Source organism: Phoca vitulina, unplaced genomic scaffold, assembly GCF_004348235.1.
Source record: "Phoca vitulina isolate PV1807 unplaced genomic scaffold, GSC_HSeal_1.0 scaffold2, whole genome shotgun sequence".
Taxonomy (NCBI): domain Eukaryota; kingdom Metazoa; phylum Chordata; class Mammalia; order Carnivora; family Phocidae; genus Phoca; species Phoca vitulina.
The window spans coordinates 86,126,880-86,143,691 of record NW_022589705.1 but is presented as its reverse complement, the minus strand read 5'-3'; the positions used below and the strand labels follow the sequence as shown (position 1 = coordinate 86,143,691).

The window sequence follows — 16,812 nt, the reverse complement described above, 5'->3', positions numbered from 1 at the left end:
TGGGTAGATGGATGGATGTATGGGTAGATGGATGGGTGGATGGGTGAGTAAATGAATGAGTATGTAGAATGGATGGACAGAGACGAAGGTGGGTAGGGAGGTGGATGAGTGAATAGACTCAGGCTCTTTTGTGCTCCCTTCCCCAAGGGGTTCTCAGGTAAAGAACACCTTGGTGTTTGCAAGGACCCTGCAAAGCCTTGCTGCACGTATATATTTCTACTTGCCAGATGACAGCCAAACACCTGGGTGTGAGAGCTGCGATCACAAGGTGCCTAAGTGGGAGAGGGGGCGGGACGTGGGGGGGGTGAGTCACCCCACTGCTCAGCAGCACAGCATCACGACGCTGCCACAGAGACAGCAGGCAGACAGAGGAGGTGGGATGGCGGATGCGCAGACTGGAGGCGGGGTGCAGGCAACAGAGCCCGCGGCTGATGGAGCAGACCAGACAGACCTCTTCCTGGGTCCGTCAGGGAGCAGATACCATCCGGCCATCACCAAGCAGGCTCTCTCTGACTGTTCAAAAGCCATGCTCACAGGAAGCGGAGAGGAGATGAGGCTTTGCTTCTGCGTCTCTCAGATGGGCAGCCGGAGGCAGAAAACTAAGGGGGAGAGCCTTTGTCCCCAGCCCTGGGCCCCTCCTGCCACCTCCTTCCCCAGCTACCCACCTGACAGGTTGCTGGGGCTCATCTGCTGGGCCAGGATCGCCTTCAGCTTCTTGATTTCCTCCTGGTACTCGCGCAGGAGGGCATCCTTTGGGTCCTCGTTGATGCGTGGCTTGTTCTTGATGTTCTTGGCCCGGTTGGCATAGCGGAGCGTGCTGAGTGTCTCGTCATAGTTGTTGTCTGCGGGTGACAGGCAGGCCACCATCAGCGTCTTCGTGTTGCCACCCAGCGAGTCCTGCAGCAGCCGCGTCAGCTTCGAGTCCCGGTAGGGGATGTGTTTACAGCGCCCGTCCACCAGGGCCGAGATGACGTTGCCCAGGGCCGACAGCGACAGGTTGATCTTGGTGGCCTCCTTGAGCCGCTCCCCTGTGGCACCCGTCTTGGACTGCCGCTCACTGCCTGCCAGGTCCACCAGGTTCAGCTTGCCGGCACAGAGATGGTCCTTGCCCCGCTCGTCTGTGGACGGACCAGGCGGAGGGTAAGGGGCTTTCAGTGAGCCCCACGTGGGGCACTTAGCCACCAGGCACCGAGCGCTCCCACCATCAGCCACATAGGAGCCCATGAAAGAGGCGCTATCACCATCCCCATCTTACAGAAGAGGAAACAGGCTCAGAAAGGCATCTAACTGGCCCAAGGTCACACCACTGCTAAGTGGTGGACCCAAGGTCAGAACACAGGGCTGGGGCGCCTGGGTGGCTCAGATGGTTAAGCGTCTGCCTTCGGCTCAGGTCATGATCCCAGGGTCCTGGGATGGAGCCCCGCATCGGGCTCCCTGCTCAGCGGGGAGTCTGCTTCTCCCCTTCCCTCTGCTTCTCCCCCTGCTCATGCTCTCTCTCTCTCTCTCTCTATCTCTCTCGAATGAATAAATAAAAAAATCTTAAAAAAAAAAAAAAAAAGAACACAGAGCTGCTTGACTCGGGGAGCAGGGGCTGGAAGGTCCAGACTATTCTCTGAGTGCAGTGGGATTTCTTTCAGTGATCACAATAGCTCTCCCAGATGTCCTGTGAGGCCAAGAGTGGGGGGATGTGATTGGGTCACCCAGAGCCTTGTATCCTTCACTGCAAAAGACATTGGCTTTGGAGGCTCTTGGCCCTGGTTCCCAACCCAGCCCTGCCTCCTCCTCGCTGTGTGACCCTAGCAGAGCCATGTACCTCCCTGGTCCTCAATTCTTACAGCCACAAAATGAGACTAACAGTAGCTCCCCGCTCGGGCTGGTTGCTGGGAGGAGTAAAGTAAAAGGAGAGCACATTTTTAGAGTTGACCCAGGGCCCAGCACACAGCAGGGGTTCATCCCCCCGAGAACAAGCCCGGGTCTGCGGTGACCAAGGCGGTGCAGACAAGGCCGACCCTGTGTTGAGGGTGACAGGCATCAGGCACTGGCTGGTAACAGGGGCTCAGAGCACAGGTTTTGAAGGCACAGATCTTGGGGGTCCAATCTTGATTCTATGTCTTAGTAGCTATGAAACTTGGGGAAAACCACTGGACTCAGTTCCCAATGAGATGGGAGTGGGGAGGCAGGCGGAGGGGCGGGGGCTTCCTCCTCGGTCTCCTGCGGGTTGAAACCAGAACTGGCCTCGTGTTGTCCATGCACACAGCAACCCGGGGTCCGGCTGGTACCCAGGAGAGGCTTGGACACGTGAGGGGCTTGAGGTTGGGGGCTATTTTTTTTTTTTTAAGCAGCAGCAGGACGGAGGGCCTGGGAAGCGTGCTCTTGGCAGAATGTACCAGGAGCCTTAAACAGGTTTGTATCCTTCGCCCCAGGAGGTCCACTCCTGGAAATGTTATCCGAGGAAATGACTCTAAAAGCAGAAAAGGCTTGGTGCACCAAGATGTTCATCGTGGCATTATTTACACCACCCCAAGACGGGAAAAAAACCTCACCGCCTTCTAAGGATTGGTTAGAAAAGCGCACGAGAGATGCGCTGTCCTTTAGCCGGCACGCATGGTCACAAAGACACGGCAGGAACGATGCTCAGGGATGGCGCGGGGAATGGAACGCAGGGGAGAAACTCAATACAACAGAAGAGTTCGACTGTGTTTATAAATTTCATAGGATAAAAAGGACCAAAAAACCCCAATACGCTTAAATGCTAATAGTTGTGTTTATGAGTAATTTTACCTACCTTTCTGTAATTCCTAAATAGCTTTACTGAACTTATTTTATAACGAAAATGAAAAACATCTTTTAAATTTGTTTGCAGGGCGCCTGGGTGGCTCCGTTGGTTAAGTGTCCGACTCTTGATTTTGGCTCAGGTCGTGATCTTGGGGTCATGAGATGGAGCCCCACATCAGGCTCCATGCCTAGTGTGGAGCCTGCTTGAGATTCTCCCTCTCCCTCTGCCCCTCCCCCCACTCACACACTCGCTCTCTAAAAAATAAATAAATAAATTTGTTTAAAAGCCTGTTTCCCGGCAGCCTGCTACATCCTTCAAACCCTTCTGCAAAGACCAAGAGGCGCCCCCAAAGGCACTCTGTCCTCCTCCCTCCAGATGTGTCCTCACCTGCCCTAGTCCCTGCCCTGCCCCCCCCACAGCCTCACCGCATGACGTTTTGACCTCACTGACCCTGCCCAACCCCTATCAGCACCCTGGGGAGACTCAGACCCAGCAAGCACCAGGCGGTTGGCCTGGGGCCAGGTCACCACACATGCTGGGCGATGTCGTAGGAGGTACCCCGGCTTTGACCTTGGGTCGGGGATCTCTCCAGAATTATGTTTCTGGTTGGGCCGAGGCTGTTTCCCACTGTAGTGCTCTCGAGAGTTCTATTCATGATGGACCCGGAGGCAGCTGTCGTGTTACTTGGAAAAGCCCAGATGTCAGAGAGACTGGGGTTCAAATCCCAGCTCCCCCGCTTATCGGTGGGACCCTGCACAAGCAAGCCTCGGCCCTCTCAGAGCCTCAGTTTTCCTGTCTGTAAAATGGCCATTAGAATGCCTGCCTCTAGGACTTCTGTGGGCTGTAAACGGAAGGAAGCCTATGAAGTGCTTAGCACAGCGGCCACCAACGGCCAGAAATAAATACGAGTTTCTTCCCTTCCTCTTCCCTTCTCAGGGACTCTTTCAGAAAGGGGGACGGGGGAGATGACTGAAGCGTGGGGAGCCCTGACAGAAAGAGGAGACTCCAAAAGGTCCAGGGATCGAGGGCCAGCTCTGACGCTTTATAGTTGCGGGACCTGGGTTTCCTCATCTGTAAAACGGGGGACGATGCTGGCAGCCACCTCTCGGGCTTGTGGCAAGGAGTACCCGAGCTAACGCACAGAAGCCGCGTGGCATGTAGTAGGTGCTCAGTATGAGCTGCCAGCGGCAGTATTATTGTTGATGATGCCGCTTATCCTGGAAACGTGGGCCCTCGTACGGGAGGGTCCTCTTGGGTGGCCTCCAGGCAGTTCGAGCATCTTCTCCCAGTTTCAGATGGGGCCCCCGAGGCCCCGGGAGGTGAAGGGTCTCAGCGCCCAGCTCCGGCTCCCCCGCCCCCACCAGCCCCACGTACCCACGGCGTAGATCTCGATGCTGATGGTGAAGATGGAGTGGGAGCGGGAAGAGTCCTTGTTCATCAGCGTGTAGCCCACCGAGCGGTTCTTCCAGCCCGTCTCCATGATGTGCTCGCACTGGGCCACGTTGTGCACCGTGTGCATGGAGAGCCCCTTCACGTACACCCCCTTCTCCGGGTGCTCCTTCAGCTGTGGGCAGGAGGGACGGGTCAGAGCCGGGTGGGGGCAGGGATCCCCAAGGAACCCAGTGAAGGGCCCAGTTCAGGCCCCCTCCGCCCTCCTGCAGTGCAGGGTGGCACCTCAAGGTCCCTGCAACAGGCAGGGGCTTTGTTCCAGGTGGAACCAGCCTCAAACCCACCCCACCTCTTCCTTGTTGTGGGACCTTGAGCCAGTAACTTAACCTCCCCGGGCCTCAGTTTCCACATCTGTAAAATGGGTATGAGATACGCGTCTCTTAGGGATGTGGTGGGGATTCTGTCAAATAAGGCCCGTCCAAGGCTTGGCACAGGGCCTGGCACCAGGCAAGTGCTCCGTAACGCCAGGCGCTGTCCTCACTGTTGGTGGTGGTGCGATTATTACGAAGGGCCTTTCTAGACTGGGAGCTTCAGCTTCCAGGGGCTGACCCTGTAGCCACCCGAGGGCTCTGAAAGCTGCTCTTTTGCCCGGTCGACACGGCCCCTGGTCGCCTCTCTGCTCTGGCTCCAGGGAAATAGGAACGTTCCCAGGCCCTTGGATCGTGGCCGGCAAAGGGCTATTTGCTGCCCAGAACTCCCACTGGCCCGCAGCTCAAACCAGCCTCCAGGCGTCAGCGTGATGGCAGCGAGTAAATTAATTTATCTGACTGCTCCCTGCTTGCTCTTCAGGCAGCCAAGTTGTTTTGTTGCTGACACAGAGCTGTGAAATGCAATATTTTTCAAGTGTGAGGAAATAAAACCACTCTGGCGAGAGCAGAATGAATTAGGACAAGTCCCCTCCCTGCTGGTCTGAGCCACAGAAGGCTCCGGTGCTTCAGGCAGCTTCGGGGTCCCACGTGGGGCCGGGCCGCTACTGCGTGGGGTGGGGGGTGGGCACACAGGCTCGCCCTATCTGCTCGAGTGCGGAGAAACCCCCAGGCCCAGACTGAAGGACTGGGCTTCCCAGAACAGAAAAGCAACCGAGGCACAGACTGGGAAGGGATTTGCTGAAGGTCACAGAGCTATTACTATCAGGGAAGCTGTGGGGTCCCAGGCGATGGAAGACTCCAGAAGCAGAGTATGGAGAGGCTGGAGCATCCCACAGAAACTGAAGTTTGAAATGACAAAGGGCTGACCTTGACCTAGGACGTGGGGGTGAGGATGGAGCACCAAGGCCAGAAGCAGGAGACCTTGTAGAGGGTGGTTGAAGCCGGTCTGAAATGCTCTGGTAGTGCCCTCTGGCTCCCATCACCAGGCCCCGGGGGCCTGGGCTGCCTCCTGCTGTGACCTCGGCCTGGGCCCTGGGCCCTGGGGAGTGAGCGGTTGATCCAGCCTCTGGGGGAGCAGCAGGCTCCTAGTCTCCTAGTCGGGCAGCCCTCCAGGGTTAGAGACCTGGCTCTGCCCCCTTGCTGGTTGGAGAAGTCAATTTGCCTCTCTTCGTCCTGGTTCCCTCTTCTGTCAGATGATGATAAATTCTATTTCTGCAAGACCACTATGAGGACTGAGAAGAGGATGGAGCTAAAAGCCAGTCCAGTGGGTACGCGGAGGGGTGCCACCAGCACAGGGCACGGGGGCGGGGGTGAGCCTTCAAGTAGGGAAGCCACTGCCCTATTTGTAGGCCTCAGCCCTGCTCTCCCAGGGAGGCTCTGAGTGCCCGAGTAACTGCTCCTCCCTGAGACCCAGCCCGGAGCCTGGGCACCATGGCAACGGCTGGGATGCTGGGATGCGGCCAGCGAGGGGCAGACGCCCCCAGGGAGGAGGCGCTCCTGACACGGGACCCCAGTACACTGAGAGGTGGTGAGGGCCTCACCTCCACCGCCCAGCGTGGGCTGCCTCCATGAGGGTGGTTGGTGGTGGTGGTTGAGGGAGGGAGTGAAACTCTGCCTCCCCAAATCCCTCACCCGGCTGATCTACTCACCACTAATCACCAAAACCTTCAGGCCCTGTGTTAAGCACGGGTTCAGAGCCCGTGCTGTGGGGCCTGGACACCTGGATTCAAATCCAGCCTCACCCTTTCCTGACTGTGTGCCTGGCGGCTGGTCTTACCCAGGTGCATTGCCTCAGTTTCCTCCTCTGTAATAAAGGATCAGAGCAGCACCTCCTCCTAAGGCTGTTCTGAGGTTCCCAGGAGCAACCATCTGCGCCTTCTCCAGGGGACAGCGGGTCACACACACACACCCGCCCCCTTGCACCGGCGGCGGGGAGTGTCTCGGAGGGCACCTGTCACTGGCAGCCCCCGCCCCCGCCCCCCGGGCAGCCTGACTCACCAAGCCTGGGGCCTGGGGCCCACATGGGGCAGGGGCACAGCTGCTGGCCCTCAGGGCCTGGGTAATGGAGGCCATTCTAGAGTCCTGGGTGTGGAAGGAGGGGAGGAGGGCCCCCTGCTGCCCCAGTGCAGGTTGGCGGGGGTGGGGGTGGGGACCCTGATCCCCCAGGCTGGCCTTTTGGGACTGACACGTGGGAGCAACGTCCTGTGCCTTCCTCCCCACCCCACCTTTTCCCCGTCTGGGGGCTGAGCTATGACTCAGCTGCTCCAGCTCCAGGATAGAGAAGACAGTAGAAAGACTCCAGGTGGGCGGCTGGAGGTTCCTGCATAGAACGAGCAAAGCGCTGCTGTGTTTGTCAGGAGCTGAGGAGGAGGTGCCAGGCCGCGGCCCCGTCGGGATGGGGCCTGGGAGGAAGGGAGGTCACACACCCGTGGGGACCCGCTGTAGCACATGGCCTGGCGCCTGGCACCCGGAGGTCATCCCAGTCTTTGCTGCATGATGGATGCACCTCCCTTGGCCGGAACCCCACTACTGGCCCCTAGGCAGTCTCTATATTGCTGACCCCAAAAAATTCTGGCAGGGAAGCACCTGACCATTCAGATCCCACAAGTTCTGGTACCAATACCGTTACCAGTAATTAGCTGTGTGGCCTTGGCCACGTCCCTTCCCTTCCCTGGGACTCAGTTTCCTCATCTGTACTAGGAAAGGGCCGACTAGAAGCTCTCAAGGGTTTTTCCAGCTCAAATTCTTAGGGATTTTTCCAGAGTATGGCCAGAACAAACACATTTTTAAAGACAGCTGCTCCCTGGGGTCTGATCTGTTCACTTGGATCAAAGAGTGGTCGCAGGTCAGAGAGGAACTCACAGACCCCACGGGTGAACCCAGGGCCAGTGGGGGGGGGGTGGTCAGGGGACAAGTAGGAGGCTCAAGCTGAATAGGGGGATTGGGGGGACCCAGGTGATTCCGACATCCTGTCCAATCTAGAGGTCACCGGGGGTCAGGAGGGCCGGGAGGCATCGGCGGCAGCCCCTTCACCTGGTTCTGCCCCCCCTTCCCGTGGCTGTCAAGGCATGTGCCCTGGGGAGACTCAAGCAGTTTGTCACAGAAAATGTCCAACCCTGGGGATGCCCGGGTGGCTCAGTCCGTTGATAGCTGATGGTTGAGCGTCCAACTCTTGATTTTCAGCTCAGGGTCATGAGATCAAGCCCCGTGCTGGGCTCCGTGCTCAGCGCAGAGTCTGCTTGGGATTCTTTCCCTCTTCCTCCCCCTCCGTCTCTGCCCCTCCCTGCACTAGCACACGCTCTATTTCATTCATTCATTCATTCATTCGTTCATTTAAAAAACCTTTTTTAAAAAAGAAAGAAAATGTCCAACCCTGCCTCTGTGGCTTCCTAGCCTCAGGCAAGTCACATTCTCTCAGACAATTTCACCCATAAAATGGGAATCTCCATGGCAACCTTGGGGGTGACGCTCCAACTCGGGCATTCTGACTCTGAAGGAGGTGGGCCTCTTGGTTGCTTGGTCAGGTAAGAAGCATGGAAGTCGGGCAGCCCCCGGCATTCTGGCCACAGGATGGCTTCAGCCCCCCCCCTTCCCCACCCCTGTGCGGGCCCCTCCCCCTTGGCCCTGACCTGGCCCACCCAGCATTTAAAGAGTCCCAGAGAGGACACATAATCCAGGCCTCACACTCAGGCCTAGACCTGGGTCCAACCTTGCCACCAACTGGCTGTCTGGTCCTGGCAGGTCACTTGACCTCGCTGGGCTCCCCAAAGGGTCAGCCAAGTCCTGCCTGTCTTGTGTGACCCCCTCACAGCAGCACGCTGAATGCCTTCTGTGCTTTGGGCTCTGCGAGCGGCTCATCCTCACCGCCCTCTTCAGTCCTCACTTTATAAGGGTCAGGTCACCGGTCCTTGGGCGCCCTGCACCAGACCCCTTGCAAAGGGGAACAAAGTCCCAGAATCTGAGGCCACGAACAGCCATGAAATGGGATGGTTGAGATTCAGGACCTTGAAGTCAAACAGACCTGGGTTCAAGTCCAGTTTTGGCCACACACATAGACAAGTGAATTAACCTAAGCGTGCCTTCCCACACTGGGAGACTGGGGACAGCAGCTACCCAACAGGATCGCTGGGACTAGTAATAAGATCATGTGCCTAAAGCAGTCAGTAAATCGTGCTCAATAAATGATAATCATAATCACCGTCTTTCTAGCTTTTTGGGCCCTTAGAGATTTTCAAAGTAATATTTTTAGAAGTGGAACCCATTTTTCAAATGAAATCTATCACAAGACGCCATCTACTTCACCAGATATAGGTGGCATGACCCCAGGTGAGGTCCAGTCCCCCACTGTGTGGTCGGGGGTAGGCCGGTGAGCCCCTCCCCTGCAACAAGCACTCTGAGAATCCTCCAAAATTCAAGTTCAAAAGTCCCCACTCTAGTCTGAACCGGTGCATGTGCCCCCAGGATACCTTCCCCGTGCTTCTGAGGGAGCTCCTCCCGATGCCAACCTCCACCCTTCCCCTGCCCCTCCCTGCCCCGGCCACGTCCGCGCCCACCTCCAGCTTCTGCTTGGTGTCAGCCCCCAGAAGGTCACGGACATCTTCATTGTAGATCTCCAGGTAGGAGGCCCGGACCAGGAACTTGGTATTCTCTGCACACTGCAGGGCGTGGACAGGGACAGCAAAGAAGCCTGCCAACGCTGGCCCTGTCGCCTTCCCCCTCTGCAGCCAGGACGTCACGGAAGGACATCGCGGCAGGAGAGGCGACGACCTCAAGGGGAGGGGAGTCCCCAACCCTCCTGGCCCTGCCCGCCTGCCTGGTCAGCCGCCCGCCCCTCCTCTCCAGCTCGGTGGGCCCCCCGGGCTCCTCTGATTGCATAATTCTCATATTGCTACTGTCGCATGCTCTCTCCACAGCCTCAGGGGAAACGAAATGAGAGAGGCCTCCCCCTTACTCAGGTAGGGAAACTGAGGCCACAGGTAAGGACCAAGCACTGGTTATGGTCTGATCTCTCCTTGTCGCAAATGTTCCTGGTGGGGGGGCACCAAAATGAGTCCTGGGAGCAGGTACGGTAGGCTCTGCGGCTGACCGGGGTCGCAGTCCCCACCCTGCCATTTCCCTGATGCAGGAATCTCTGCTCATGGCCAGGGGTGACCACCGGAGCAATTCTCACCTGTAGCTGAGACCTCATCGGTCTTGCCCAGCATAGAAGGGCAATAAGCCTGGGCTTCCCTATCTCAAAAATGGGGACAGTGGTGACCTCCCGGGGCCAGGGTGGGGGTTGCAATGATGCAAAGGGCTTTGCACTAGGCCTGGTCTGTAGCAGCTGCTTAATAAAAAAGGGAGGCTCTGATCGTTACAACCGCTTCTCGGGCCGGTGCTCTGGGTCATCGGGTCCGCGTGGGACAGCAAGTGCAATGCTAAAGTCCAAAAATGGCAGGAGAAAAGCATGGAACTGGGAGGCAGAATTTTCTCAATGTGAAGTTCTCCCACCCCCTTTCGGAAACCAGAGCCTGCCTCTGCTCGTGTGTGTCGGGTCACAGCAGGCTCCCACAGGCTCAGAGTCCTCGCTGTAGGGCACCGGCGCTCCGGGACCCATCGCCCGAACGTCCAGGGGGGCCCCCAGACCCTTCCCGCCGGCGCTCCCCTTCCCGCCGCGAGGCCCCTACCTGGACACTCTCGAAAACGTGCTCGAAGGCCCTGGGGATGATGCCTCTCTGCGAAGATGGGTCCGGCAGGCCCTGCATGGTAAAGGACTTCCCGCTGCCCGTCTGGCCATAAGCGAAGATGGTGCCATTGTAGCCCTCAGTGACACCCTGCGTGGGGGGACCACAACCCCGGTTGTCAGGCTGGCCAGCCCGGTGGCACTCGGGGTCCCTCCCCGGCTCGTCCACCATGACGGCACCTGGCCGGCAGGAGGTGCAGAGATGAGTAAGTCCCAGCTGTGTCCCCAAGGAGCTCACCTCCTGGTGGGGAGACTGACACACACAAGTGATCCTCATACGAGGCAAGTGCAGGTGTCCAGGGAGCGGGCAAGGAGAGGGGGTGCAAGGGGGGGCATCACAGAGCCTCCTGGGTAGGGCGGACAGAGTGGGGGAGCTAAAAGGTGGCTCGGGGTTCTGACAGGTGTCAGGAAGAGGACAGCCTTCCAGGCTGACGGGGTGCAGAGGGGTCAGAGGCCGAGGGCAGGTAGAGCAGGGAGGAGGGGAGAGAAGGAAAGAAGGAAACCAGGAGCAGCCCTAAAGTCAGTCTTCATTCATGGACACATTTATTCTTTCCATAGGCATGGGCACCACGCTCCAGCCGGGACACAGGGATGAACAAGGCGCGACCCCAGTCCCTGCCCTTGCAGAGCTCATGAGCTCATTGATTCTAGAACTCAGCATGGGGGAGGGGGGAGCCTGTGTCAGCACAGGAGAGCTGCTCCCAGGCCCCGAGGGCCCACCTGGCATCTACGCCCAGCGACACTGCAAAGACCCATCCTGTGGACCACCGTGGGGCTCGGGATCCCCAGGGACCGCTGCTGAAGGAGGCCCAAAGTCACAATTCACAGCTTCTCTGAGGACTACGCCTCATTTTTATGGGCAGAACTGGACGAACACCTCTCCTTTGTCCAAGGAAGCCCTGACCACTGTGTGGGTTCCTGCACCTCATCAGAGGGTGGGGGGCTGCACACAGGGACAGCCCCCTGCGGGGGGGAGGGGTAGGCAAGGGCAGCCTGATCACCTGCTGGGCTCCTCAGAGCCGGGGACACCTGCAGCCCCGGTGATCAACATGATGCAGGGCCCAGAGTATCAGTGTCACCGAAACCCAAAGAAGGTATTCTACACAAAAATAGAGACTGCTTCACTGTCAGGTAGGGTAGCCACGAGCCATACTAGAAATGGGCTCAGTGAGACTGAGAAACTGAATTTATTTGATCTGATTTTAGTGCATTTACACTTAACTGAACCAGTACAAAATGTTTTTCCATTAAACATCACTTTATTTTTTGTTTCATTTCATTTTAACTGTTGACCCTTTAGCATCTGCATGGAGACATGCTACAATGTAAAACACATAGCTGATTTCAAAGACTTTGCATGAAGAAAGAATGAAAAATATCTCACTGTTACTATACAATGACAACATTTATTAGTATGTTTTCTTGAAATAATATTTTGGATATACTGGGTTAAACAGAATCTATTATTATTTTTTTTAAAGATTTTATTTATTTATTTGAGAGAGAGAGAATGAGAGACAGAGAGCATGAGAGGGAGGAGGGTCAGAGGGAGAAGCAGACTCCCTGCCGAGCAGGGAGCCCGATGCGGGACTCGATCCCGGGACTCCAGGATCATGACCTGAGCTGAAGGCAGTCGCTTAACCAACTGAGCCACCCAGGCACCCAACAGAATCTATTATTAAAGCTAATTTCCCTTTATTTCCTTTCCCTTTCTAAAATGCTCAGTAGGTTGAGCGTCTGACTCTTGGTTTAGGCTCAGGTCAGGATCTCAGGGTCGTGAGATCGAGCCCCGCGTGGGGGCTCCGTGCTGGGCGTGGAGGCTGCTTAAGATTCTCTCTCTCCCTCTCCCACTGCCCTTCACCCCTGCTTACGCTCTCTCTAAAAAATAAAAAATAAAAATCTTTAAAAAATTAAGTTAAAAATTTAAAAAGTCACACCTATCACAAATCATATTATATAAAACAACAAATATCTTAATAAAATAAAATAAAATAAAATGTGGTTACTAGAACATTTAAATTAAGTACATGGCTCACATTACATTTGTATTGGAAATCATTGCTCCAGAGCTGTGCTGTTCCATGTGGCGGCCACTAGCCACATGTAGTTATTCAAATTTAACTTGATTTTATTTTATTTATTTATTTTTAAAGATTTTATTTATTTATTTGACAGAGAGAGACACAGCGAGAGAGGGAACACAAGCAGGGGGAGTGGGAGAGGGAGAAGCAGGCTCCCCGCGGAGCAGGGAGCCCGATGCGGGGCTTGATCCCAGGACCCCAGGATCATGACCCGAGCCGAAGGCAGACGCCCAACCGACTGAGCCACCCAGGCGTCCCAATTCAGCTTGATTTTAAACAAAATTAAAATTCAGTCCTTCAGTAGCACTAGCCTCAGTTCAAGGGCTCACCTGCCACCGATGGCCGGGGTAGCCCCGATACAGAACATTTCCACCACTGCAGAAAGTTCTACAGAACAGCATTGTTCTGGAGTGAAGCAGAAAACAATTTTATGTGCATTTTTAAGGCAAAACACAAGATTTCAAAAAGGTCTCACCCATCAAGTGATGCCTCCAGATCTTCAAGGGACGAGCCTGCCCGTGGAATGGGTCCTAAATGTGGGCCACTCTGTACCTCCACCCCAGGTCCTGCCCGTCTCCCCGCTCTAGTGCTAACCGGCGGACTTGCAGGAAATCAGCTGCTAACAGACTCTTTAACTTGCTGTCATCCTCACCTGTAATTCCCATGAAACTGCATTACAGGTTGGATGTGCTAAGTATTTTTTCTACTTTACATTAAACACATAACTATTGCAACTGAAATAAAAAGCATCTGTCCCGGGGCACCTGGGTGGCTCCGTCGGTCAAGCGTCCAACTCCTGATTTCAGCTCAGGTCCTGATCTCCAGGTCTTGGGACTGAGCCCCACATCGGGTTCTGTGCTCAGCAGGGAGTCTGCTTCTCTCCCTCTGCCCCACCCCCTGCTTGCATTTCTCTCTCTCTCTCTCTCTGAAATCAATAAACCTTAAAAAAATGTTTTAAGAGCATCTGTCTTATATTGCCTCATGTCCCCCTTCTGCCCCTTCCCAAGCAAACCGCTGAATATCCCATCCAGGGACCGAATCCTATGGCTTCTACTGCATTGACATCTGGGCATCGTAGAAACCACAGTACCTGGCCCGTGTGTGGGCTGGGGGCAGCTCATCAGGGGCAAATCTAAGGCCATGGGTGTGAAGCCGGGAGAAGGGGCAGATGGCAAAGTCGCCGGCTGGGAAAGAGCCCGTGGACCAGGCGGCGGGCCAGGTGCGGAGGTGAGGAGCTCCCGTGAGAATGTGCTGAGTGGGCAGAAGGGTGGGTCTGGGGTGGGCAGCACTCAGGAAAGCCAAAGAGATCAGCCAGCGTCGGAGAAGATCAGGAATAGGGACTGGATTTGAGGGCTGGAGAAGCAGGAAAGAAAAGGGCAAGACGGGGCGGTCAGAAGTGCTGGCGGCTTTGTGCAATAGGGACCCAAAGGCAAGGGCCTGGACAGGAGGCCCCGTGGAGGCGGCAGAAGCCCTGGGAGAGCCCGGAAGCGGGCTCAGAGCCCCGAAGGGCAGACACACGGCCCCCTGGCCCTAACGGTGCAGCTGCTCCTGGCTCAGAGCCACCTGAGCTGTGCTTTGCGTGCTGCTCATTTAATGGGAGGCAGCAGGATGGAGCAGGGGACCAGGCACTGTGCTGGGTATCAAAACCACCCCAATTCATTCTGTGATACTCCTGACCTCAGTTTCCCCACCAGGGATGAGGACTGCAGCTCTATACATGTCCACAGAGTCAAATGTAGGCCTCCACCTGGAAGGCCCTTTCCTCCACCTTCTTACCTACTCCTCTCATTCTTGAGGTCTCAACTTAAACCTCACCACTTTCAGGAAGCCCTCCCAGCCTTCCCCTCCCTTCCCATGCCCTCCAAGCCCAGGTTCTCTAGCTGCCAACGTGCCCCAGGCTTTTCCTCCTCTTCATCACCTTAGATTGTAGCTATTAGCTTAGCTGCTCCTCCCCCTGACCATGAGCTCACAGAGGGCAGAGCCTATGACTCCTTCAGGGCTGTGCTCCCCAAGCTGAGGACGGGGCTGGTGTGGAGCTGCTACTTGCTACCCGAGTAGATGAAGGAATGAAAACGAGCTGCTGTCGTGTTGAATGCGAGGCTCTGGGGGATGTCCAGAGGGAGGCAGGTGTCTGGCAGAGAATCCCAAGTAGTGGGGGAACTCAGGACAGGAGGGAGAGCCAGAGGGGAGATGTGATAGAGCCACTGTGTCCTTAGTGTCTCCCACCCTGGGCTGGGGTTTCCTGAGGACCCTGATGAGGGAAGCGTGCTCAGGGGATTGCTTCCAGGATGAGGCAGGGACCCATGAACAAGGCCAAGGAGGACTCAAGCTCGGAATCTTTAAATCTCTAAGGGGCCAATCCTGGGCAAGGGAGCAGAGGAGGTCTGTAGGGCCTCAGGGACAGAGCCACGGCAGGTGGCTGAAAGAGAGGCTGACTCTGGCTCACCATGCAGAACGGTCTTCTAGGAGCCAAGAAGCAAAGGGGAAAGGGGCTGCTTTGGGAAGAGTGAACTCCTGCCACTGGGTGGACATTCGAGGACCCAATGGGGGGGGTGACCAGACACAACCCTTCAGGTCCCTTCCAGCCTGGGAGTGCCGGACAACAGAAGGACGGCCTGGCCATCCCCAGCATCTGGGACCACAACCTAGGGGAGAGCTGCCCTCGTCCCCCGGGCATCATTTCCATCGGGCCCTGACCACTGGGGAGTTCTGGGCTTCAGAACCAACACTTCAACGCTCTCAAGGGCTTTGACTGAGCCTTGGTAGAAGAGATGGGGCAGCCAAAGGAGGTGCTCTGAAGGATGTTAACTGGCCTGCCAGCGAAAACAACAAAGGTTCTAAAGTGCATTTTGGAAACAGTGGGTTCAGGAAGTCAAATCAGTTCCTTTCCTGCAGGACTCCCCAGAGCCTCGGGTATCTTAATGTGCCCTGTGAGGCTTCATGTGAGGGAGGGCGTATGCAGCATTTCCCAAACTTTTCCTTTTTTCCTGGGACAACCTGTGACATCTCACTTAAACTAGTGACTTGCTGAACAGTTGGGGAGATGCTGGTAGAAAGGAAGAGCCCTTGGCCAGATGACATGAGGCGTAGCTCCCGCCACTCCTCTGCTAGAAACCTACCATGGGAGTTTGGGCAAGTTTCCCTCTTCTGGGCCTCAGTCTCCCCATCTGTGAAATGTACAAGCGACCTAGTGTGAGTGCTCCCGAAAGCAAAAGCCCTGTAAAGGGTGACAAACTGGTGTTGCTTCTTTGTTCCTAAACCGCTGAGAAGATGATGATGGGCTAGACCAAAGCTAAACGGTTTCCATTCCTCCCAGACAAAGGCAGAAGGAGGGAAGCAGAGATCTTTGTATGAGGGGGGATGAGAGAGGATTCTGAATGCTGAGGGGAGAAAGCAGAGGCCACAGCCTGGGAAGAGGAGGAGGTGGTGGCTGGGGGAAGTGGCTAGAGCGTTTAGAGAAGTCCTCAAGTTCTCAGATGATGGTGGAGGGCAAGTAGTCTTGGAGACTGGAGTCCTTGTGGGCAGGGGGCTGGAAGGGGTGGGGGCGAGGGCCAGCTCTGGCCTTGCGGACAGTGGACACTGGAACGTGGACGTTGTAGGTGGGTTCCAGCTGCCTCCTGCCTAGACCAAAGACTTCAGCCCAACCTGTTGGTGTCCACCTACTTCCTCCAGAAGGCCGTTCCCGCCCAGCTCGGGGACAATGCTGTCCCTTCAGGCCCCCCGGGCGCCCTCACCTCCACCAGCGGGTAGGCGATCTCGTTGTAGATCTGTTCGGTGAAGTGGTCCATGTAGTAGGCGCCGTCGAAGGTGAACTGCTTGGGCGGCTCGTTGGCGGCGCCCGGGTTCTGGATGAAGCACTGGCCGCGCGCGGAGTCCACCGTCACCACAGGCTGGCAGTTCAGCTCCCGCTCCCGCTGGTTCATGGGGCGGCAGCGCACCACCACCTTCACCGACTCCGAGGCCATGGCGCCGCGGCGGGGGTCCCCAGGGCGCGGCCCGACGTGGGCGGCGCGGCCGGGACACGGGACGGCCGGGCTTAGGGGGCGGGGCCAGCGCCGGGCGCTGGGGGCGGGGCCTCGCGGCGGGGGCGGGGCCGCGGTCGCGGCGGGCGGCCGGGACTCCTCGGGGGGCGCCGCGAGAGCAGGAGGGGCGCGGCGGGGTGGGGGGTCGCAGGACCGGAGCCGGGGCCGCCGCCTCCTCCCGCGCCCGGGCTCGCCCGTCCCTGAGGCCCGGCCCGGGGAGGAGGCAGTGGGGGGGGGATCCGCGCTGCAGGCGCCGCCGCAGGACCCGAGCCCCGGAGCCTCCCCAGCCGCCCGCGGGCACGCGCGCCGCCGCGGCGTTCGCGGTTGCCGGGCAACGCCCGTGGCGTCACAGCCGGCGGCTCCCGGGGTGGGGGGGCAGGGGGGTCGGCGCGTT

At 57.1% G+C, this 16,812-nt stretch overlaps 1 protein-coding gene across 6 annotated transcripts in view; it reads right to left on the bottom strand.

The window, feature by feature from the left end:
* Nucleotides 1–16,380, bottom strand: part of KIF17 (kinesin family member 17) — a 43,803-nt gene extending 27,423 nt beyond the window's left edge. For all 6 annotated transcript variants that reach the window (XM_032392141.1, XM_032392114.1, XM_032392128.1 and 3 more), the window contains exons 1-5: nucleotides 16,131–16,380; nucleotides 10,260–10,406; nucleotides 9,147–9,248; nucleotides 4,151–4,340; nucleotides 666–1,118 (exon numbers count right to left, since the gene is read on the bottom strand). In XM_032392141.1, coding sequence (XP_032248032.1) covers nucleotides 666–1,118; nucleotides 4,151–4,340; nucleotides 9,147–9,248; nucleotides 10,260–10,406; nucleotides 16,131–16,361 — 1,123 coding nt within the window. In that variant the 5' untranslated portion in view covers nucleotides 16,362–16,380. The remainder of the gene's footprint in view (nucleotides 1–665; nucleotides 1,119–4,150; nucleotides 4,341–9,146; nucleotides 9,249–10,259; nucleotides 10,407–16,130) is intronic.
* Nucleotides 16,381–16,812: the final 432 nt, after the last annotated feature.